The sequence below is a fragment of the Cebidichthys violaceus genome, unplaced genomic scaffold (genome assembly GCF_023349555.1).
Source record: "Cebidichthys violaceus isolate CVI_PGR_0920_01 unplaced genomic scaffold, fCebVio1.0.p SCAF_17, whole genome shotgun sequence".
Classification (NCBI taxonomy): domain Eukaryota; kingdom Metazoa; phylum Chordata; class Actinopteri; order Perciformes; family Stichaeidae; genus Cebidichthys; species Cebidichthys violaceus.
The window spans coordinates 11090692-11116260 of NW_027176340.1; the positions used below are offsets into that span (position 1 = coordinate 11090692).

At 39.6% G+C, this 25569-nt stretch overlaps 2 protein-coding genes across 6 annotated transcripts in view; one reads left to right on the forward strand and one right to left on the reverse strand.

Annotated features, from left to right (window-relative positions):
• Window positions 1-11037: 11037 nt before the first annotated feature.
• rpl22 (ribosomal protein L22) lies at window positions 11038-22836 on the reverse strand. Its single transcript, XM_068711774.1, has 4 exons — window positions 22768-22836; window positions 22248-22358; window positions 21857-21981; window positions 11038-11210 (listed from the first exon to the last, which is right to left on the reverse strand). The coding sequence occupies exons 1-4, from the start codon at window positions 22777-22779 to the stop codon at window positions 11066-11068; spliced, it is 393 nt and encodes a 130-aa protein (XP_068567875.1). The 5' UTR covers window positions 22780-22836; the 3' UTR covers window positions 11038-11065.
• A 474-nt stretch (window positions 22837-23310) lies between these two features.
• rnf207a (ring finger protein 207a) overlaps window positions 23311-25569 on the forward strand; it is a 31130-nt gene continuing 28871 nt past the window's right edge. For 2 of the 5 annotated variants that reach the window (XM_068712584.1, XM_068712587.1), the window contains exons 1-4: window positions 23311-23981; window positions 24056-24192; window positions 24329-24357; window positions 24576-24766. In XM_068712584.1, coding sequence (XP_068568685.1) covers window positions 23902-23981; window positions 24056-24192; window positions 24329-24357; window positions 24576-24766 — 437 coding nt within the window. In that variant the 5' untranslated portion in view covers window positions 23311-23901. Of the gene's footprint in view, window positions 24193-24328; window positions 24358-24575; window positions 24767-25569 lie in introns of all 5 variants that reach the window. The other 3 variants (XM_068712586.1, XM_068712588.1, XM_068712589.1) reach the window with 3 other exon arrangements.

Consider the following 25569-nt stretch of genomic DNA (forward strand, 5'->3'; position numbering starts at 1 on the left):
AAGTTGATCTGATTAGTTCCCTGGGAGGAGTTCGTTAAAGTAGAGCGCCTGGAAATTGAAAAAACGACACGAGAAATTCAGACTAAATTCAAAATGGCTGACTTCCGGTTGGGTTTAGGGCATGGCCCCAAGAGACTTTTATTTAAGTCCACATGTGATACATGTGCCTACCAAATTTTGTTAATCTATGTGAAACGTACTGCGAGGGCTGCTTCGTCGAAATTTTGTAGGGGGCGCTATTGAGCCGATTTAACACTCTGATTGAATAAAATCATATTATAGAACTACATTTTGGCCTTGTGATCTGTGTGTCAAGTTTGCTTGTGTTTCGAGCTTTTTTAACCTCTCCAAATGACCATCGTTTTTCACGGCGAAGACTGCGTTACCACGGCAACGGCGTTTGACGAAACATCAAAAGCTTAGAGAACTGGCATTAAGAACTTCTTACATTTGTGTGGAACAAATTTGATGTTGATCTGAATTTCCAACTAAGAGAAACAAGCCAAAGTATAAAGACTTTAACTTACTGTTGCCAGTAGGTGGCGCTATGACTATGATTCAAAATTGACCTGCAGACGTCTTCAGGCCTGGAGTCTAATCAAACATGTGAAATCTGGTAAAGATCTGATGATGCGGAGTCGAGTTACATCAGTTTATTCGTTCATGGCGAAGGATCGAAGTTCGCCGAGCCGCCACGTCGCCGCCCTTGGACAACTTCCTACAATTTTCACAATGAAGCATTATCAACATCTTAAGGCTTTTCTGACAAAACTTTAGAGGGATCGGAATAATCTGTGAGGAGCAGGATGTCAAAGTACAAAACATACAACTTCCAGTTGCCACTAGGTGGCGCTATTACTATGATTCTAAATTGTCATATACATGTGTTCAGGGTCAGGATGTTATGATATCGGACAAATTTGGAGCAGATTAGGCAATGTACAGCCGAGTTACAACATCTTCCTGTTTCATGGCGAATGGTGTTTTTTTGCCGCCACGCCACGGACACATAGTTCAATAACTTTTTGATCTTTGACTATCGTTTCACTGCCAAGGTCTCAAGAGCATACTGACCAAATCTGAAGGCAATCGGATTTAATCTCTAGGAGGAGTTTGTTAAAGTACGGCGCCTTGAAACGGTCCAAAAAAGTCATAAAATTCAAAATGGCCGACTTCCTGTTTGGTTTAGGATATACCTCCTTTTGACTTTTTTGTGCGTCCCATCACGTTCCACATACCTACCAAATTTCATACAGCTAGGTGAAACCCAAAGTTGGGGCTACTCTGTAGGGGGCGCTATCGAGCCAAAATGTCATGCCGCAGCTGGACACCCCAATAATACTGGAATTTTCACCACGATTGAATTTTGTGCCAAATTTCAAAAGATTCCCAGTATCCCAAGCACCTCCTTTTTGCGATGAAACTGGTACGATAATAATAATAATAATAATAATAATAATAATAATAATAAAAAACATAAGAATAACAATAGGTCCTCCGCTCCGACTACGTCGGTGTTCGGGCCCTAATAATAATAATAATAATAATAATAAAAAACATTAGAATAACAATAGGTCCTCCGCTCCAACTACGTCGGTGCTCGGGCCCTAATATTAATAATAATAATAATAAAAAACATTAGAATAACAATAGGTCCTCCGCTCCGACTACGTCGGTGCTCGGGCCCTAATAATAATAATAAAAAACATTAGAATAACAATAGGTCCTCCGCTCCGACTACGTCGGTGCTCGGGCCCTAATAATAATAATAATAATTAAAGCTGCAAGCAGCATTGATCGGGCCCTCGCAACTTCACGCACGTCGAGGGTACTGGCAGGACTCTGGTTGACACGGCCATGCATTTCTGTGACCATCATACATTGCGTGCACGAGTTAAACAGTATTTCCTGCCTCAACCAGCAGCGTAGCAAGATCATGTTGCCAGGTCTTAAGCCTCAAATGTTTTGAGTGTACCTCCGATACAATCATAAATGTAAGCCTGTTAAGATCATTAAGAAAATGAATGTGTGAATGTGTTTCAGTGTTTATAAAATAACAGACCGTCAGTTTACTGGGATGGGGTTCAACTCCCTGCAGTGTCCTGCTGATTGTATTTGAACTTACATGAAAGTTAACAGAACAGTATTGTCATTTGCTTTTACTTGAACACTTTAATTTAACACTGTTTTCATTTTAAGCTCTTCTATAACTTTAGATTGTAGTGTGAAGCATTCATTGTAACATTTAACGTGATTTTCATGTAGAAGCTCTGGACAGATCATTTATACTAATGCCCACTGACATGGTTTGAGAACCACTGTTGTCTAACTTTTGCTCTCCATGCATCTTAGTTTGCACATATTTAGATCAGAGAAGTCTTTTTCTCATGGTGTGCACACGAACCCTTTAAATAAATTCAGTGTTTGGGCTGCTGTAATTAAAGAATCCTGCTTATTTCTGTGGTTGCCAGTAGGTGGTGCTATGACTATGAGTTAATATTGGCATGCAAAAGTCCTAAAATCATGACGGTAATCAAGCATGTCAAGTTTGGGACAGTTTTGTCAAAGTACAGTTGAGTTACAACAGCTTGGTGGATGATGGTGAACCATGTAAAATGGCTGCTACACCAAGTCCATGTTGTTTGATGAAACCTCAAGCTTTTAGTAACTTTTAATCGCTACGGTCTTTAGATTGTTCTGACCAAATTCTAAGTTGATCGGATTAATTCCCTAGGAGGAGTTCGTAGTACAGCACATGGAAATGGAAAAAAACAGGAGAAATTCATACAAAATTCAAAATGGCTGACTTCCGGTTGGGTTTAGAGCATGGACCACTAAGACTTTTTGTTAAGTCTACATGTGATACATCTGCTTACCAAATTTTATACAGCTAGGTGAAACGTACTGCGAGGGCTGCATCGTCAAAAAATTGTAGGGGGCGCTATCGAGCCAACTTGCCGATCTGAAGCATTAAAATCACATCAGATAACTACATTCAGGATTTTAAATGTGTTTGACAAGTTTGGTTACCTTTTGAGCATTTTTAGCCCCTCAAAAACACTTTTGTTTTTCGTGTCGAAGAATGCGTCGCCACGGCAACGGCCTTTCACGAAACAACAACCTTTGAGTAACTTTTCATCACAAAGATCTTTAGATTGTACTGACCAAATTTGAAGTCGATCTGATTAATTCCCTAGGAGGAGTTCGTTAAAGTAGAGCCCCTGGAAATGTCTAAAATGACACTAGAAATTCATACAAAATTCAAAATGGCTGACTTCCGGTTGGGTTTAGGGCATGGCCCCAAGAGACTTTTATTTAAGTCTACATGTGATACATGTGCCTACCAAATTTTGTTAATCTATGTGAAACGTACTGCGAGGGCTGCTTCGTCGAAATTTTGTAGGGGGCGCTATTGAGCCGATTTAACACTCTGATTGAATAAAATCATATTATAGAACTACATTTTGGCCTTGTGATCTGTGTGTCAAGTTTGCTTGTGTTTTGAGCTTTTTTAACCTCTCCAAATGACCATCGTTTTTCACGGCGAAGACTGCGTTACCACGGCAACGGCGTTCGACGAAACATCAAAAGCTTAGAGAACTGGCATTATGAACTTCTTACATTTGTGTGGAACAAATTTGATGTTGATCTGATTTTCCAACTAAGAGAAACAAGCCAAAGTATAAAGACTTTAACTTACTGTTGCCAGTAGGTGGCGCTATGACTATGATTCAAAATTGGCTTGCAGATATCTTCAGGCCTGGAGTTTAATCAAACATGTGAAATCTGGTAAAGATCTGATGATGCGGAGTCGAGTTACATCAGTTTATTCGTTCATGGCGAAGGATCAAAATTCGCAGAGCCGCCACATCGCCACGCTTCGACAACTTCCTACAATTTTCACAATGAAGCATTATCAATGTCTTAAGGCTTTTGTGACAAAATTTGAGAGAGATCCGATTAATCTGTGAGCAGTAGGGTGTCAAAGTACACAACCTATGACTTCCTGTTGCCACTAGGTGGCGCTATTACTATGATTCTAAATTGTCATATACATGTGTTCAGGGTCAGGATGTTATGACATATGAGAAATTTGGAGCAGATTAGGCAATGTACAGCCGAGTTACAACAACTTCCTGTTTCATGGCGAATGGTGTTTTTTTGCCGCCACGCCACGGACACATAGTTCGATAACTTTTTGATCTTTGAGTATCGTTTCACTGCCAAGGTCTCAAGAGCATACTGACCAAATCTGAAGGCAATCGGGTTTAATCTCTAGGAGGAGTTCGTTAAAGTACGGCGCCTTGAAACGGTCCAAAAACGTCATAAAATTCAAAATGGCCGACTTCCTGTTTGGTTTAGGATATACCTCCTTTTGACTTTTTTGTACGTCCCATCACGTTCCACATACCTACCAAATTTCATACAGCTAGGTCAAACCCAAAGTTGGGGCTACTCTGTAGGGGGCGCTATCGAGCCAAAATGTCATGCAAATATTGGACACCCCAATAATACTGGAATTTTCACCACGATTGAATTTTGTGCCAAATTTCAAAAGATTCCCAGTATCCTAAGCACCTCCTTTTTGCGATGAAACTGGTACGATAATAATAATAATAATAATTAAAGCTGCAAGCAGCATTGATCGGGCCCTCGCAACTTCACACACGTCGAGGGTACTGGCAGGACTCTGGTTGATGCGGCAATAAATTTCTGTGACCATCATACACTGCATGCACAAGTTAGATGATATTTCCTGCGTCGACCAGCAGCATAGCAAGACCATGTTGCCAGGTCTTAAGCCTCAAATGTTTTGAGTGTACCTCCGATACAATCATAAATGTAAGCCTGTTAAGATCATTAAGAAAATGAATGTGTGAATGTGCTTCAGTATTTGTAACATAACAGACTGTCAGGTTACTGGGATGGAGTTCAACTCCCTGCAGTGTCCTACTGATTGTATTTGGACTTACATGAAAGTTAACAGAACAGCAGTGTCATTTGTTTTTACTTGAACACTTTAATTTGACACTGTTTTCATTTTAAGCTCTTCTGTAACTTTAGATTGTAGTGTGAAGCATTCATTGTAACATTTAACCTGATTCTCATGTAGAAGCTCTGGACAGATCATTTATACTAATGCCCACTGACATGGTTTGAAAAACACTGTTGATTAACTTTTGTTCTCCAAGCATCTTAGTTTGCACATATTTAGATCAGAGAAGTCTTTTTCTCATGGTGTGCCCACAAACCCTGTTTGGGCCGCTGTTATTATAGAATTCTGTTTACGTCCGTGGTTGCCAGTAGGTGGCGCTATGACTATGAGTTAATATTGGCATGCAGAAGTCCTAAAATCACGACAGCAATCAAGCATGTCAAGTTTGGGGCAGTTTTGACAAAGTAGGGTTGAGTTACAAAAGCTTGATGGATGATGGCGAATCATGTAAAATTGCCGCGACACCAAGTCCATGTTATCCGATGAAACATCAAGCTTTTAGTAACTTTTAATCGTTAAGGTCTTTAGGTTGTTCTGACCAAATTCTAAGCTGATCGGATTATTTCCCTAGGAGAAGTTCGTAGTGCAGCACCTGGAAAAGGAAATAAAACCACAAGAAATTCATACAAAATTCAAATTGGCTGACTTCCGGTTGGGTTTAGAGCATGGACCCCTAAGACTTTTTTTAAGTCTACATGTGATACACCTGCTTACTTAATTTCATACATCTAGGTGAAACGTACTGCGAGGGCTGCATCGTCGAAATATTGTAGGGGGCGCTATCGAGCCGAGTTGCCACTCTGAAGCATTAAAATCACATCAGATAACTACATTCAGGATTTTAAATGTGTGTGACAAGTTTGATTTTGTTTTGAGTATTTTTAGCCCCTCAAAAACACCTTTGTTTTTCATGGCGAGGAATGCATCGCCACGGCAACGGCATTTCACGAAACAACAAGCTTTGAGTAACTTTTAATCACAAAGGTCTTTAGATTGTTCTGACCAAATTCTAAGTTGATCTGATTAATTCCCTGGGAGGAGCTTGTTAAAGTAGAGCACCTGGAAATTGAAAAAACGACACTAGAAATTCAGACTAAATTCAAAATGGCTGACTTCCGGTTGGGTTTAGGGCATGGCCCCAAGAGACTTTTATTTGAGTCCACATGTGATACATGTGCCTACCAAATTTTGTTATTCTATGTGAAACGTACTGCGAGGGCTGCTTCGTCGAAATTTTGTAGGGGGCGCTATTGAGCCGATTTAACACTCTGATTGAATAAAATCATATTATGTAACTACATTTTGGCCTTGTGATCTGTGTGTCAAGTTTGCTTGTGTTTCGAGCTTTTTTAACCTCTCCAAATGACCATCGTTTTTCACGGCGAAGACTGCGTTACCACGGCAACGGCGTTCGACAAAACATCAAAAGCTTGGAGAACTGGCATTATGAACTTCTTACATTTGTGTGGAACAAATTTGATGTTGATCTGATTTTCCAACTAAGAGAAACAAGCCAAAGTATAAAGACTTTAACTTACTGTTGCCAGTAGGTGGCGCTATGACTGATTCAAATTGGCTTGCAGATGTCTTCAGGCCTGGAGTTTAATCAAACATGTGAAATCTGGTAAAGATCTGATGATGCAGCGTCGAGTTACATCAGTTTATTTGTTCATGGCGAAGGATCAAAATTCGCAGAGCCGCCACGTCGCCACGCTTCGACAACTTCCTACAATTTTCACAATGAAGCATTATCAAGGTCTTAAGGCTTGTGTGACAAAATTTGAGAGGGATCCGATTAATCTGTGAGCAGTAGGGTGTCAAAGTACACAACCTATGACTTCCTGTTGCCACAAGGTGGCGCTATTACTATGATTCTAAATTGTCATATACATGTGTTCAGGGTCAGAATGTTATGACATATGAGAAATTTGGAGCAGATTAGGCAATGTACAGCCGAGTTACAACAACTTCCTGTTTCATGGCGAATGGTGTTTTTTTGCCGCCACGCCACGGACACATAGTTCGATAACTTTTTGATCTTTGAGTATCGTTTCACTGCCAAGGTCTCAAGAGCATACTGACCAAATCTGAAGGCAATCGGGTTTAATCTCTAGGAGGAGTTCGTTAAAGTACGGCGCCTTGAAACGGTACAAAAAAGTCATAAAATTCAAAATGGCCGACTTCCTGTTTGGTTTAGGATATACCTCCTTTTGACTTTTTTGTACGTCCCATCACGTTCCACATACCTACCAAATTTCATACAGCTAGGTGAAACCCAAAGTTGGGGCTACTCTGTAGGGGGCGCTATCGAGCCAAAATGTCATGCCGCAGCTGGACACCCCAATAATACTGGAATTTTCACCACGATTGAATTTTGTGCCAAATTTCAAAAGATTCCCAGTATCCCAAGCACCTCCTTTTTGCAATGAAACTGGTACGATAATAATAATAATAAAAAACATTAGAATAACAATAGGTCCTCCGCTCCGACTACGTCGGTGCTCGGGCCCTAATAATAAAAAACATTAGAATAACAATAGGTCCTCCGCTCCGACTACGTCGGTGCTCGGGCCCTAATAATAATAATAATAATAATTAAAGCTGCAAGCAGCATTGATCGGGCCCTCGCAACTTCACGCACGTCGAGGGTACTGGCAGGACTCTGGTTGACGCGGCCATGCATTTCTGTGACCATCATACATTGCGTGCACGAGTTAAACAGTATTTCCTGCCTCAACCAGCAGCGTAGCAAGATCATTTTGCCAGGTCTTAAGCCTCAAATGTTTTGAGTGTACCTCTGATACAATCATAAATGTAAGCCTGTTAAGATCATTAAGAAAATGAACGTGTGAATGTGCTTCAGTATTTGTAACATAACAGACTGTCAGGTTACTGGGATGGAGTTCAACTCCCTGCAGTGTCCTACTGATTGTATTTGGACTTACATGAAAGTTAACAGAACAGCAGTGTCATTTGTTTTTACTTGAACACTTTAATTTGACACTGGTTTCATTTTAAGCTCTTCTGTAACTTTAGATTGTAGTGTGAAGCATTCATTGTAACATTTAACCTGATTCTCATGTAGAAGCTCTAGACAGATCATTTATACTAATGCCCACTGACATGGTTTGAAAAACACTGTTGATTAACTTTTGTTCTCCAAGCATCTTAGTTTGCACATATTTAGATCAGAGAAGTCTTTTTCTCATGGTGTGCCCACAAACCCTGTTTGGGCCGCTGTTATTATAGAATTCTGTTTACGTCCGTGGTTGCCAGTAGGTGGCGCTATGACTATGAGTTAATATTGGCATGCAGAAGTCCTAAAATCACTACAGCAATCAAGCATGTCAAGTTTGGGGCAGTTTTGACAAAGTAAGGTTGAGTTACAAAAGCTTGATGGATGATGGCGAATCATGTAAAATTGCCGCGACACCAAGTCCATGTTATCCGATGAAACATCAAGCTTTGAGTAACTTTTAATCGTTAAGGTCTTTAGGTTGTTCTGAACAAATTCTAAGCTGATCGGATTATTTCCCTAGGAGGAGTTCGTAGTGCAGCACCTGGAAAAGGAAATAAAACCACAAGAAATTCATACAAAATTCAAATTGGCTGACTTCCGGTTGGGTTTAGAGTATGGACCCCTACGACTTTTTGTTAAGTCTAAATGTGATACATCTGCTTACCAAATCTTATACAGCTAGGTGAAACGTACTGCGAGGGCTGCATCGTCAAAAAATTGTAGGGGGCGCTATCGAGCCAACTTGCCGCTCTGAAGCATTAAAATGACATCAGATAACTACATTCAGGATTTTAAATGTGTTTGACAAGTTTGGTTACGTTTTGAGCATTTTTAGCCCCTCAAAAACACCTTTGTTTTTCGTGGCGAAGAATGCGTCGCCACGGCAACGGCCTTTCACGAAACAACAACCTTTGAGTAACTTTTCATCACAAAGATCTTTAGATTGTACTGACCAAATCTGAAGTTGATTTGATTAATTCCCTAGGAGGAGTTCGTTAAAGTAGAGCACCTGGAAATTGAAAAAACGACACTAGAAATTCATACAAAATTCAAAATGGCTGACTTCCGGTTGGGTTTAGGGCATGGCCCCAAGATACTTTTATTTAAGTCCACATGTGATACATGTGCCTACCAAATTTTGTTATTCTATGTGAAACGTACTGCGAGGGCTGCTTCGTCGAAATTTTGTAGGGGGCGCTATTGAGCCGATTTAACACTGATTGAATAAAATCATATTATAGAACTACATTTTGGCCTTGTGATCTGTGTGTCAAGTTTGCTTGTGTTTCGAGCTTTTTTAACCTCTCCAAATGACCATCGTTTTTAACGGCGAAGACTGCGTTACCACGGCAACGGCGTTCGACGAAACATCAAAAGCTTAGAGAACTGGCATTATGAACTTCTTACATTTGTGTGGAACAAATTTGATGTTGATCTGATTTTCCAACTAAGAGAAACAAGCCAAAGTATAAAGACTTTAACTTACTGTTGCCAGTAGGTGGCGCTATGACTAGGATTCAAAATTGGCTTGCAGATGTATTCAGGCCTGGAGTTTAATCAAACATGTGAAATCTGGTAAAGATCTGATGATGCGGAGTCGAGTTACATCAGTTTATTCGTTCATGGCGAAGGATCGAAATTCGCAGAGCCGCCACGTCGCCACGCTTTGACAACTTCCTACAATTTTCACAATGAAGCATTATCAAGGTCTTAAGGCTTTTGTGACAAAATTTGAGAGGGATCCGATTAATCTGTGAGCAGTAGGGTGTCAAAGTACACAACCTATGACTTCCTGTTGCCACTAGGTGGCGCTATTACTATGATTCTAAATTGTCATATACATGTGTTCAGGGTCAGGATGTTATGACATATGAGAAATTTGGAGCAGATTAGGCAATGTACAGCCGAGTTACAACAACTTCCTGTTTCATGGCGAATGGTGTTTTTTTGCCGCCACGCCACGGACACATAGTTTGATAAGTTTTTGATCTTTGAGTATCGTTTCACTGCCAAGGTCTCAAGAGCATACTGACCAAATCTGAAGGCAATCGGGTTTAATCTCTAGGAGGAGTTCGTTAAAGTACGGCGCCTTGAAACGGTCCAAAAACGTCATAAAATTCAAAATGGCCGACTTCCTGTTTGGTTTAGGATATACCTCCTTTTGACTTTTTTGTACGTCCCATCACGTTCCACATACCTACCAAATTTCATACAGCTAGGTGAAACCCAAAGTTGGGGCTACTCTGTAGGGGGCGCTATAGAGCCAAAATGTCATGCCGCAGCTGGACACCCCAATAATACTGGAATTTTCACCACGATTGAATTTTGTGCCAAATTTCAAAAGATTCCCAGTATCCCAAGCACCTCCTTTTTGCGATGAAACTGGTACGATAATAATAACAATAATAATAATAATAATAATAATAAAAAAACATTAGAATAACAATAGGTCCTCCGCTCCGACTACGTCGGTGCTCGGGCCCTAATAACATACAATCATTGATCAGGGTTTTCTCAACATTTGACAATTTAAATGGTATCTGTAGCTGAAAGTATGAGGAAGTAGAAGGATTTGAAAGTTAAACAATTTTAAGAGGATTTAAAAATATTCTCCATCGACATCCCATAGGTTGGAAAAAGCTTAATAATTCAAAAAGTTGAAAGATTAGAAATATGAAGAGACATAGCACACATGAGCTGAAAGAGCTGAACATTTACATAGTTGAACAGTTTCTGTAGCTTAAAAACTGAGGAAGAGGAAGAGTTTCAAGCGCGACGGAAGAAATAGAGGAATAAAGATTCGAAAAACAATACTTGGAATGCTGAATCAGCATTCCAACAATTATGCCCGATAGGATTATATACAGTGTGCTTTGGCACAGGCAGTTTTACTGCCTTGTGCTACAAAGCCACACTGAATAATAAACACAACACAGAAGCATGCAGTGTTATGTTAATTCGCCATGCTGTGTATGATGCCCAGAGAAAATTAAAAAGCACATAAAAAAAGCCAACACAGATGGAATTTATCATGAAATTTTATTCAAAGTTTAATCTTCATCCTCCTCCTCCTCCTCGTCCTGGTTGATCTGGAAGTAGCGCAGCTCGTAGCTCTCCTTGGTGTTGGCCACGACCCGCAGCCAGTCCCTGAGGTTGTTCTTTTTAAGATACTTCTTGGTGAGGTACTTCAAGTACCTGCAAGACATGAGGAGGAAGGAGAGATCATCATATAGTGTCATATAGTCAAAAGTAGATCATATTTATAACTCTGCCCCACATAGTTTATTAGTCATAGTCATTTACAGTCTTTGAATGTGTTTGGACTAACTATGGGTGTGGAGTAAATGTCAAACAACTTGAGACAGTTAAGACGAGTCTGATAATAGCCAGTAATAGTATGCATTTAAATATGATGCAATAAAACCGTAATGTAATTATAGGGTACAGCAAGTGCATTATATTATTAAGTGGCTGGAGATGAGATTCAAGGGTACAGAGATAAAGGCAGTGCTGTGCGTCACTTGCAGAGATGCCATGTAAACATATTTAAATTAATTTGAGGATAAGATGGCAGATATATATTATGCAAAGCAGAGGTTACAAACAATTATACCAGATATATGAATAGCAACATCTACCAGTTACTGTTACAGTCTTAACATCATGAGCTCTTTTTAACAATGACAGAGACAGAGTCACCCTCTGGTGGTAGTGTTCCGAGCTCAGACAGGAAGTCTGAAGACTTAATGCAGCATTTATGCATCTGTTTATAACCAAAATAAAACATGCATTTGATTGAACAAAAAAATGTTCAGGTATATTTTTATACAAACATTTTGGGTATGTTGATTTTGGTAACCCCCTTTCAATCTACCCCACAGCACATTGATGACTTTCAAAGTAGCATTAAAGTGGGATTAATGTGTGGATCAAACAAAGACAGAAGCTTATTTTAGTCCTTTTTCCCCACTTAACCTTCGTGGCATTTTACACCCAAATACTTCTTCTACCCATGCAGAGGTCCAATACATTTTGTTCATGGTCATTCATCAGTAGGGATGGGTATCGTTTGGGTTTTTTCCGATACCGGTGCTAAAACGATACTTTTAAAACAATACCGGTGCCTAAACGGTGCCTGAACCGATACTTTAAAAAAACAAACACAAAACGACGATTGACGACATTAAAGAAAGGCTTTTTTTAATTGCCAAGGCAATTTGTTTTCTTCAAATTTAACAATATATTAACCGTTTGAAGTATACTATAAATATAAATAAATACAAAACACTTGGCTTCAAACTACAGATTCAAACTTTTTAACTTCAAACTATGAACAATATATTAACTGTTAACAACAGTTTACAGTATACTTAATTAAATAAATATAAATAAATTTCAGCAATTCTTTTGTAGAAATATGAGCATATTTGCCTTGGCACTGAAAGGCACCGAAAGGAAGCACCAAACGCATTTCAATCGGCTCAGGCACTGAAAGGAAGCACCGAACGCATTGCAGTCGGCTCAGGCACCGAAAGGAAGCACCGAACGTATTTCAGCTGGCTCAGGCACCGAAATGAAGCACCGAACGTATTTCAGCTGGCTCAGGCACCGAAAGGAAGCACCGAACGTATTTCAGTCGGCTCAGGCACCGAAAGGAAGCACCGAACGTATTTCAGTCGGCTCAGGCACCGAAATGAAGCACCGAACGTATTTCAGTCGGCTCAGGCACCGAAAGGAAGCACCGAACGCACTGCAGTCGGCTCAGGCACCGAAAGGAAGCACCGAACGTATTTCAGTCGGCTCAGGCACCGAAATGAAGCACCGAAATCTGCGTTGCGTTTCGGTCCGCTAGGCACCGGTCGTATAGTGAGGTGTGTAATGGTAATTTTTTACGTAGTATATATTTCTACTCAGTATATTGTATTCATGCATAAGTCATTTTGCTCTGGACTTTGTTGAACTTCACCGTGTCTCTGTTGTGCAAAAGAATAATTCTCCCTTGCCTGTTCACATAGATAACTAACTGTGTTGTATGAGAATGTTCCATGCCAAGGCCTTTGGGCCACTTGTTTTGGTTGCTGGCCGTTTGTTTTCACTTGTTGTTCCTATCAGTCTGAGACCGAGATGTCTGTAACGTTGGCCATCGGCCCCCACCTTTACTCATTCTGTATAAAGAAAGCTTGTTCACTTTTTTCGAGGTTCTTCCTCACTGAGACTGTATGCATTCTGTTGCGATGATTGAACCTTCTCTGCGCAGAGAATAAATACTTAAAAGACAACCTGGTTTTTGGTATTATGTATTTCAGCATTAGAAGACTCATGCAAAGCGGGTATAGGATTTTTTTTCCACCACAATTGGCGTCACGAACAGGATCCCTTGCAAGATCGTCAGGAGCCAACAGGGATCGGTGAACTGGCCCTTCTGCCTCTGCGTACCTCCAGACAAAATTAAGAGAGAGAGGCCCGATCCCTGTCCTGGTCGTCGTCACTGGGATCCTGAAGGACCCGTTGAGTCCAAATAACTACAAATTCTCATTTGGTGAGTCGCTGAAATTATTAAAAATAATCGTATGAGTGAAATTAATCCTGGAAGACCATATCGTGAGACTGAAAATCAAATATATCTATTATTGTTCACATTGGGGTTTTTAATTTTGTTTTGTGGGTTTTATTGAGGATGTTGGTGCAACTCGTATTTTAGTAATTTAGCATTTTTCTGAGCAGTGACGATTGGGTAGCTGGAAAACAAGGGTGAGTGTTTGGGATATAGAGCTAAACATTGAAGTCCTTTGACCCGTAGATAACAAGGCAGGGATGAGTGTCTAGCGTTGCATGTTGCAGACCTTCGAGGAGGTAGACGTTGAGCACTGCAGTCCTTGGACCTGTGAGACGAAAGTCTGTAAGTAAATGTCTAAAAAAGGAGGACTGGAAAACAAGGATGAGTGTTTAGTGTTGCATGTTGCAGACCTTGGGGGGAGGTACGCTAAGCGCTGAAGTCCTTTGACCTATGCTGGGAAACAGAGGTGAGCATCTGGCGCCTGCTCCATCTTGGGGCTAGGCGCTAAATGCTGAAGTCGCTTGACCAAAGAGACAAAGAGTCCGTAAGGACGGCTGCATCTATATAACGGCTTAGACTGGGAGTCTAGAGCAACGGCTTTTATTCAGATTGTGCCAGAAATGAATCTTGAAACTCACGGTGACGACTGTGTTTATATTGTTTAAAGAGATAGATACGCGCGATAGACCCATATAAGTGAAAAGGTTAGCATATGGGGGCTAGTAAGAGTAAATGCCAGATTACACTCCGCCTGATGGACCCAATGTCATGTTCATGAAAAACAAATATGGGGAGGTGAGTTGCCGGCATCCAAACAAATAAGTAAACGAAAATGGTTTTCCTGCGGGAGGTTTATTCAGTCTCAATCTGATACAGAAATTATACACAGAGTTGAAAAAAAAGAAAAAAAAGAGAATGATATGAAAAAATATATATATATAATAAAAATAAAAGATAAAGGTGAAACATTTGGAAATGATAAAAAAGTCATATAATGAGCCTGAGCAGCCCGATGCCAAGGTCTTACCTCCAATAATAAAATACATGTGGGACAAAGATAATCAGACGGCCTAACAATTGGCAGAATGGATAAAATTGGGGTTCCCTGGAAAAGGCAACTTTAGCCTATGACAAAAATTGGATCAACTCAAACCGTGTCTGGAGCAGAGAGGAAAAGGCAAAGCAGAAACAGATGAAGTAATGTCCAAGAGGTAAAGAAAGAAACAGATGTGTTTGAATAAGACACATACAACTGATAGAAAAGGAAAATATACTGCTGAACTTTGTTTTTGTTTTTTGTTTTGAATTTGTTTTACATGGTCGAGTGGATCCTGATCTGGTCTCCGCAACGCCGCTGCTGTATGCTCCCCAGGCACAAACAACATTACAGCCAAACCCACCACTCAACACTCCAAGGATGAAGACGGACGAGACTCATCAAAATCTACAGGCACCATGTCAATGCTCACAGCTACAAGCCCGTCAATGAACACTGGTGACAATATGAACCTGGATTATCTGAACACGAGAAAAAGAGGACATTACAACAGAGACAGAAGACGTGAAGAAGAAGAAGCCATGACTCATGTGGAGAGTTCAAAGAGCAACTTCACAGAATTCAAGAGAACTATGACCTCTTTTGTGCGTTATCATAAAAGATGTGCGGCATTCACACCAGCCGTAATCAACCTGGAATATGTTATATACGACAGAACTTTGTAAGAAGGCTTTCCTGCCATCTATGAATCTGAAAAACATCACACTAAAGAGAGTTGTGTGATATGGAAGACTGCAACCATATTACAAGATGCTGAACACGCTGAGGAGCAGTACAGCGACAGAGAACAAGCAAAGACTTTCGTCAGCTCAAACTTGAGGATGCCCAGCTGACAATGGAATCAGGCCATGACGGGCGAGGAGGAAAATTTACTTTGGAAAACAGACACCAGCTGAAAACTTTGTGTGCCATAAAAGTGGCAACTTGGACATTGTCAAAGGGACGGCCCACAATCTCTATGGAGGCAGGACTGGTGGGAGGGCTCAACATCAGCAGTCAAGAGGGAAGGAGCAGGCGCGGCGGGGCGAACCTCAGTGATGGACCATTCAACGCACACACATTACAACACAGAGGGTGAGTTAACTTTAGATTCTGCCTATGACAAACTTGTACATCAATACACACATTAGAAACCATACAAACATCAGTCACACCCACATACCAGATGTACTTGAACAAAAATTAAGTTTTTAGAAAGTTACCACAAGACACGTTAACTATTAAAGGTAAATATGTTACATCTTTGATTGGCTTAGAGGCATACCAATTAGTGAAATGTACACAAAGCCCTTATCCTGTATATTAGATAACATCACAGACAAACATTCATTTCTACTGTCTGATCACTGCCCTATAAATTTAGTAGGTAGAGAAATTATGTATGATGGACATTTATTGGACAGAAAATGCTGCTGCTGTCTCTGTTTCTTTGTCTCCCACACAATCTGAGTTGTTTAAGAGGGAGTTCACACATGTGTCCTATGCATGAGGCCCATTATTGGAGATGGAAGGACATGTCTGACTGGCTGCACAGTAAGACTCAACTCACTTCACTAATATGTATACAGAATAGAACATGATGTACATCAATGTTAACAGTAAAAGAGTAACTCAACTTATGTTATAAAAACACACACACACACACACACACACACACACACACACACACACACACACACACACGGCTTGAAATGTTCCGTCTGTAAACATGGCTGAGCTGTCTGAGGTGCCTTCCTCTCTATGGTCTGCACACAAATATGATGTAGGACTGGTGAGGGGTGTGACACCCTTGGTGGTTCACCCAAAATCAGATTTGTGATGATTCTCTGGTGGTGCGCACACCAATCGTTCAGGTAAAGAAAATTCGAGACCTGGGGGAACCGACTGAGTGACGATTTGTCTAAGATTTACAATCAGTTAATGCTTCGGTGCACCGCGAGCACCTCAAAGTTCTAATCAACACCATTATGTCACTCATCCCTCCAGACACAGTTTTTCCGTCTTCGACTTGGCCAATGTTTTTTTTAAAATATTTTTATTTCTGTACCTGTGCACAAAGAGTCAATTTTGGGTAGCTTCTAATTTAAAGGGACCCGGTGTCCTCAGGGATATCCAGAATGCCCTGGCGTTAAACAGTGTCTTGAGAGACAATCTGGCTAATTCATAGTTACCAAATGGTTCGGCCTTGTTACAATATGTTGATGACATCATGATTTGCAGCCCCACAGAAGAAGCATGCAGATTAGAGTAATTTACAATTACAGTTATCCTACTTAAATTTTGGCTGCAAATGGTCACAAGGCTATCCATCCAAATTGAAATTTGCTCTCGATAAAGTTTCATATCTGGGACATGTGATCACAGCAGACGGCAAAACCCTCTCTCCCAAGAGAATACAGGCAATTCAAAATGTGCCTAAAACACAACTAAGAAACAAATGATGAGCTTTGTATGAATGACGTCATATTAGATCAGTGGATCCTAAACTTCTCACAAAGAGAGGCGTCCCTCTCTTCCATGATTCATGGTAAACATCTTTCTGCGCAGAACAAACTGACCTGGACTGACTCCTCGACTGCTGCTTTAATGACATAAAGGACGCTTTACTGTCAGCTCTGACACTTGGACTACTTAAACTACACACCGTTCACACAGTACGTGGACGAAAGAGACGTTTACATGACATCAGTTTTGACTCAGGAACATGGGGAGCTCATGGTTCCTTTCTGCCGTTTCACACATTAGATTAGATTAATACATTAGATGTGCCTAACATTACTGTGGAACGATGTATTATCCATTATTGTATTAATATGTTTAGCTCTATTAATCTTGAATACAGAACTCATGTAACTCTGTAACTCATGTTGCTTTATAAATAAGAGGGAAAAAGTAACTAGAGTAAAGACAACATTTTGAATTCATAGTCACCATGAATAAACAGAGATATTCCACCTCCAGATCCATCCTCTCTTGCATGAACTGAACTGTATTTTGTTATTTTAAAGATGTATCTAGAGTCCTCAGTAAACCATGTTTCTGATAAGCATGAATTTGCATTTATTGCCCTAAGTAAAGACAAATAATGAATTAATTTGTCATAGTTGCTAGGAAAACTTCTTATATTCAGATGACAAGTAAAGAATGTATTTCCTAAAACTGTCTGTGTTATGAAATGTGATGCTCACACTAACGCTTCTGATCCCATTTCAACAGGAAATGCTGCAGCTGATGCTACGACTAAGCAAGCATTTTTTAAAAAATTTTTTATTATCAGGTTACTCTTTTTAGCTCACAACACTCATGCAAGGTGAGCCTACAGAAATATCCCTCACTTATGATATTCAATTATTGCAGACAATTGCCACATGCTCTCTTCCAGTAGTACGCTAAATTAGCTCACAGCAGAGATAACTTGGTACAGGGGAAATATGTAGTTTTAAGTATATGTGTTATCCACATTTTGTACAGAATTTAATATTCAGCAACATTGTTTAAAACCACAACCTTTGTCTAAAAGACTACCAAAATCCCAGTCTTCTACCAGTGATAAGAGATTGAATAAGATTGAATCTTATACTTTTACTTTGTAACTGTCCCATGAAGGTTATAATCCCTTTCTTCAACTGGTCATCAAAATCTTGATGTATCATCAAAGTAAATAAAAACACCACTTAAATACAATGAGTACAAACGTTTTAGAACATTTTACACCTCTTATACTAAATCTAAATTTTGCACTACTGTTTATTTTGGCTAATGATACCATTCTATTTCATTGTATACACTACTGTGCATGTTTTTTGTATATATTCTATAGTTTTACTCTGCTATTTTTATTGTATATATTGTGCATTTTTACACTTTAAACTTTTATTTTTTTACTCTGTTACTTTAATTGCTTTAGTATATTTTCTGCTGCTGTAACAAACACATTTCCCCTTGCAGGATGAATAAAGTATCTACTATCTACTATCTAAACTCTCAAGATAACATGATGAGCTGAGCCTCTACATTAAATAATATAAATATCACTGTATTCAAATTGGTTAACTGGCATTAGGGAATGTAAAAGAGAAATACAATAAATATATGTTTTTATTATGTTTTAGGAATTGCAATACAATACATTATGATGTATCACAGCAGGGATTTATCAGAATAGACTAAGTAGCATCATTCATCTGTGGATTTCAGGATTTTAAGACTAGACTTAAAGTAACGGTCAGTGGAAACAAAGCAAAGAAATATGGTATGTTATTGTATTAATTCAGCATGATACACAAAAGAGTGCACAGTTTTTTGTATTTTAAAGAAAATGTATTGTTTGCTAACAACTCATCAAGCACCTAAGTAACGGCGATGGAAGGCAGATCTCCAGCACCATAGCACCCATTCCACGGACCGGGATGGTGTGGCCTAAGAGGTTCAATGTGTTTTCTGTACTTTTGTGCAATAATAATTGTGTTTCCTAATAATTGATGCATGAGAAACCATAGCAACCAAATAACATTGAACCAAAAACCAGCAACCATCAGATTAAAGAAACAGTTTGTAATTTAACTAAACAGCAAATAACATGTGATATGAATACACTACATTGATTTAAATTGGCCCTAGACATGCTGTTAGAAAAGAAGGAAAAAGGCCAATCCTGCAACATGTGACTTGTTTTCAATGCCTGACTGTTTTCCTCCCTTAGATGAGTAGTACTTTAATAGTGACATTTCTGTGTAATACTTATGTTTATTATTACAGCTTGTTATTTGAGAAATATGATCTCATAAAACAGCTAGTGCTTTTGTTTAGTTTACCTGATAAAGGAATCGATTAAACTGACACTTGATTCTGAATGTGCATTATGGTAATATGATAGAATTTCTTACAAATCGTTTAAGTTGTTTGATTATTGTTTGTTATGAAACTCACTGATATGTTGTCTTATGATATTGTTTGACAGAGAGGGTCTGTGTTTCACCTCATCTCAGGAGACTTATCTTCCCATGTTCATGTTAACATTCCCTAGCTTGCTACAACATAGATTTGCCTACAATTTAAAAAAACAAACAGCTAATGCCTTAACCTTATTGATTAATGATGTGCATATGTAAATCATTTTGAGTATTATGTGTTGATGTTTTGATATGCCCCTGATTGACGACAGGCTACAACGCAATCTGTGTTTTCAACACTTTAATTATTCGGTCCACACGTCAGTCAACTTCTCTAGTCTCGCCTGCCAATGTTAACCAAACTAACTAGTGAAATATCCAGATGATGGTACGTGTCAATCCGTCTGTTAGACTGTCCTTTAGTGCAAACCATCAACAAATCAGTGTCCCATCCACTCCTCCTGTATTCCCATGAGCACTCTGTTCTAACGACTGCACAATTAGACACTTTTCCCAACTATGATAAAGATTTTGGTTCCTCCACAGGCTTGGTGTTTTCACTACTAATGATGCCCTTAACTAAAATCGTTATGAAATATTATTGACTTATGTTCTCACTTCTAGCAGAGAATATATACTATTGTAGTGATCTAATGTAATGATCAAGGGGAGGATTGTAATGGTAATTTTTTACGTAGTATATATTTCTACTCAGTATATTGTATTCATGCATAAGTCATTTTGCTCTGGACTTTGTTGAACTTCACCGTGTCTCTGTTGTGCAAAAGAATAATTCTCCCTTGCCTGTTCACATAGATAACTAACTGTGTTGTATGAGAATGTTCCATGCCAAGGCCTTTGGACCTCTTGTTTTGGTTGCTGGCCGTTTGTTTTCACTTGTTGTTCCTATCAGTCTGAGACCAAAAGTCTGAGACCGAGATGTCTGTAACTTTGGCCATCGGCCCCCACCTTTACTCATTCTGTATAAAGAAAGCTTGTTCACTTTTTTCAAGGTTCTTCCTCACTGAGACTGTACACATTCTGTTGTGATGATTGAACCTTCTCTGCGCAGAGAACAAATACTTAAAAGACAACCTGTTTTTTGGTATTATGTATTTCAGCATTAGAAGACTCCTGCAAAGCGGGTATAGGATTTTTTTTCCACCACAGGTGATGCTTATGTTGGCTGTAACGTCCGTTTTAGGCCACCAGTGGCAGTATTTCAATCGGCTCAGGCACCGAAAGGAAGCCATATTGGCACCGGTTTTCGGTACCCAACCCTATTCATCAGCAACATCTCGTTCCAAAATAAACAATGTCCAAATAACTAATATTCCACAGACCTTACCGACAATAGATTTCTTTCTTTTTCCCCCCAAAAAAAGACACTGTGTACTTTTTACACTTAAAATACTATTAATTTAGCTGCTTTAGTTTTGGGTCTTGGTATTGTGCGTGCTGGTTTACTGGGAAACTTGAACACAACAGGGCCATCAACATTGATATTAGTAACACCAATGCTTTTTCTGATGAAAGTCAACTACTCTGTAAAAGACCTGAATATATTTATTCTATACTGTTCTGTCACTATAGAGTAGCTCCTGAACATTTATCAGCGCTTAGGTTGACACAAACTACATTTCTGTACAGCAGAGATCTCAACATACATACATACATACATACATACACTAAATAATCTTGCTCAGAATAGTTTCTTCTTGTGTTTACAGAAGAACCTATTAAGCCGTTTGAGGCAACTTTAAGTCAAGTTCTACCATCTGTATCACTTTTGTTATAAAGCAAACACTTCAGTTAACAATGTTACGGTTTTTTTTTGTGTGTTTTTAAAAACAGAACATTTTAGTTTCAGGTCTTAACTCCTAAAACACAGTTTGGTGCATGTGGGTCTAGCAAACAGCTGACCACAGCTTCCATTAAATGGTAAACCAGAAGAAGCCTTTTACAGCCCCATTTGAAATCTGTGACCCAGGACACCTGTCAGGTGGAGTAACACTATAATATGATCTGATAATAATACAAACAAAAAAAATGTTGATCAACTATTTTTTTGGGACGAGTCTGTTTGTGAAACATCAGTAATATTAAATTAAAATCACTCTTTCATACAACGATACTTACACATGGTAGAGATTCTAATTACTTAGCTGCTCTGGGAAATTTGTACAAAGATCGAATTAGAAACGTCTGTTTTTTGTCAAATAGCATCTTTGAGCCACAGCACAGATATTAAAACATGAACGTGAAATGCCAAAAAAACACATTTCAGTTACTGGATATTAAGACCGATAAGAGCTGCAATGTGTATTTTTTGTACCTCTTTGAGAAGGGGACTTCAGAGTTCACTGCAATTTTACTCTTGCTCCTTTCAATGGACACAACGCCACCGCCAAGGCTTCCAGCTTTGCCGTTCACTTTGATGCGCTCCTGCAGGAACTGCTCCTGTTGAGTGTAGAGAACATAGGTAATGAGTCTCAAACGAGTACTGACAAGGAGACACACTGTGATTGACATCTTGTTAGATTCCATTAAAGCCGCACAGGATAACCGTGTCCTTTTCTTTAATCCAAACTGACTGTAACCATCATATCCAATGACTTGAGATTGATCCCACCGACATGGCAGCAGTGTTTGGCACTCAGAGGGGTCGTGTGTTACAACTGCTTAACAGACCAAGATGTCTCTAGTGTCTGAACCGGTCTACTCACAAAGTTGGCAGCATCCATGATGCCATCCTCCACAGGGTGAGTGCAGTCCAGGGTGAACTTAAGGATCTGCTTCTTCCTCTTTCCACCCTGCTTCCTGACCACCTGCTTCTTCTAGCACAGAAAGCGAGAGGGTTAACTATCACAGTGTAACGTTTAAAAAAAATGTATTTAAAAATAACTTGGCCATTATGACAAAATATCATACGCGTTAAGCCATCATATATCCAACTCTGCACGCGACACAATTTAAAGTAAATACATTCAAGTGTCGTATGAGTCAAACAACTTTTACTCGTGCTTATTCCCTGCTAGCTCTCGTTAGCATTAGGTATGGTTATGGTTAACAGTTAGCCCAACGTGGCTTTAGCCTTCACAGTAAACAAAGCTTTAAAAAAGCTAATGTTGTACACAACATTAGGTATTGTTGTACACTAATAAATTACACATATACGAGTGCAGAAGAGAATTTAAAATACGTCGGCTGTCTACTGTTTATTCGGTGGTTTTACTAGCTACTCACAATCGAGGCCATGGCTGACACATACAGCAAAAAGGGAGGCGCAAGGGCTACGCAGGAACTATAACACCCGGCCGCAACATCGATCGCATCGATTTATCTGGGATTGATTAAATCTGGATTCCAGTTGGCTACTGCCAGTTAGTGCACCAGCTTAATCCATGCTAATATGTGCTACCAGATATGTTTTTTTTAATAACAAACATTGTTAGTACGTCTTACAGGAATATAAACTGTTGAAAGAGGTCAGATTGTATCTCATTTACCGGCCAACTGCTGCAGAATCATTAATTTAATTAAACAATTATCAAGGAGTAAAGTTAAATTAAGCTAGTTTAGCTTCTCTTTCAGCAATTACTTGTAGATGTATAGTTGCTTTATTAAGTAGGGATATTAAAGAACAGCAAAACGTTGTGTCAAACAAACTTATAGTATAACGTTATAACAAACAACTTAGCCATCTCCTTGACAACAGAGTGAACTCCATCCACTGATGAAGACCGTGAGATTTGGTTGAAAGCCCAGGATAAAGCTAAGTATATGGACCTTGAGTCGAGATTATTTTTCTCACTTTTAATTTTATGTCTCTGATTTAATCGTTAAAACGTTTCCTGTCAAGGAGTATGTAACCGAAAACAAATTAGGTGCTCAACACTTCCAATTCATTCTTAGTTTGACCAACAGGAAGTCAGTTTAAAATTAAATAAAAAAGGTGAAACTTGTGTACATGTAAGCATAAAATTAAATTTATATGGAGAATAAAGTTTCCCATTAAAAAGTGAATAATGAATTTGGGTTGTAACTGAGCAGTTCTTTGAAAGACAAATCGATTTTCCCTATAAATTAACACAACATTACATAAACTTTAAAAAGAAAATTAGTTGAAATTGTTTAAAAAAAATTGGACTTGGGAAGCAAGGGTTATGTGTTATTTTATCAAATGTATTAAACTCTCTCACATTTTGCTCTTGAATTATGACTGGATAACACCTATTTCTTTTTTAAATGATGTATTTATACATATGTATGAAGCATAACAATACAAAGCTTAATTTACGCAGCACTTTTTTAAAACAGAGTTTACAAAGTACTTAAAAACGATGCTTTGTGTGACACGTTGAAAGTATTCCTGGTTCAATGTTAAATACTTGCAATGCAGTCATTTCCACCCCTTTCCCTCCAGTCACCCTGCCTTTGAGTTCAAGACGTAACAACACGTAAGTGTGACTTTAGAAATAGGACAACTGTATTTTTAATCTCTAAGCCGCAGCAATATTACATGTCCCTGTAGCACTTTGGCAGCCCTTGGGGGCTGGCCTGAGGTGCGTGCTACCAGCTGCCTGGCGGAGGGACCCCATCGGCCTACTATTGAAGAGTTTCTGCATTGCTGTCATTCCTGCTGGGGGCAGCTGATAGCAGCACTGAAAGGTAAGACAGTGGCTCTCTGTGCTTTCTGTAGACTAGCCTGCCGCATTTACTTTAGCATTTGTTGGCTGGATGTAGTGTTGGTGCTGACAGTGCCTTTGTATTTGACATTTTTGGATTGTGTGCTGTGTCACTGAAGCCCCGGGCACTCGTTACACATCTGACAAGGTAAGAGACAAACTGAGAAAAGACTTGTTTACTCCAATTAATATCTGACTCTCTTGATCAAAGTGTTGCATAACACTCTGCCTTAGCCTCTCTTATGATAACTGGAATATTTTAACCATTACACATGTGAAAGCTTTTTTTTTTAGTGATGTGATGGCTTTCTAAAACTTATGACTCAAGTGATACTCTCACAGTGTCATCATTCACTCTTTTTGCAGATGGCAGGAGGAATCTTCACCAACTTGGATAACCTGTGTAATGTGGATTGTACCACTGTCCACCCGCTGGTGTGTCACCTGTGCCACGAGCAGTACCAGTCCCCGTGTTTGTTGGACTGCTACCACATCTTCTGTGCCCGCTGCCTGCGAGGCCGGACCAATGACAGCCGTCTCAGCTGCCCCCTCTGTGGGTAAGAGACAGCACTGTGAGGTTGATTAAGATCAAAGCTGTGCATATATAATCACTCTTGAAAGCAATGGAAAACCTAAAGATGTGTTCAAAGATATGGTATTTTTGGCCACATTTTCCTTTTCTTAACTAGATATAGTTTATCTAGACGTTTATCAGTGTGTTTTGATGTCTGTGTCTACGCCTGGATATCACACCTATGGTACTAAGCCATAAACCCCCAAACAAACTGAAAATATGGTGACGCTGAGTCATGAGAAGCTGATCTCAAACTGCTCAAACATGATTAAGCTGCTTAATTGTGTGTAATATATAACATTGCTCCTTGAATCCCCTGGAGGGTAAAATGTTCTGTGTAAAAAAAAAAAAAATTTGACCACAGGCCCCGTTTTATTTTTGGACAGCGTTGCTCAAAGGGATTTGTTCCATGAAAGTTGATTAGTAGACTGGTTTGGTTCGTGCAGGAGATTTAAGGAGAATCCCGTTGGTTTCAGAGAGCGTCGAGTCTCTCCATTTCGGTCTGAGGGTGCTGGTCGGTGACCCACTGCTGGCCTGGTCTGGGTTGAGCAGGCCTGAATGGTTGGAGCAGCTGTGGGGTCATCCCGGTCTCTTATGTAGTCTTTGGCCCCGATGCCCCCCAGAGAGCAAGTTCCTCTAAGACCAGTCACACAACAAACAAAGCATACTGGTATTTGGCGCCTGTGCCAGCAGCTTAGAGCAATCAAAAGCAGTCACATGATATCAATCCATTTCATCCCCTATTAAGGAATGACTCGTGGTTACCAGTCACCTTCAGGTCGACAG

Bases quoted from the DNA above. Each gene is read 5' to 3' on its own strand.
- rpl22 (XM_068711774.1), bottom strand. The intron at 21,982-22,247 runs GTGAGTAGACCG...TACACTCAACAG, and splicing joins TCATGGATGCTGCCAACTTT to GAGCAGTTCCTGCAGGAGCG. The intron at 11,211-21,856 runs GTACAAAAAATA...CATGTCTTGCAG, and splicing joins GAAGTCCCCTTCTCAAAGAG to GTACTTGAAGTACCTCACCA.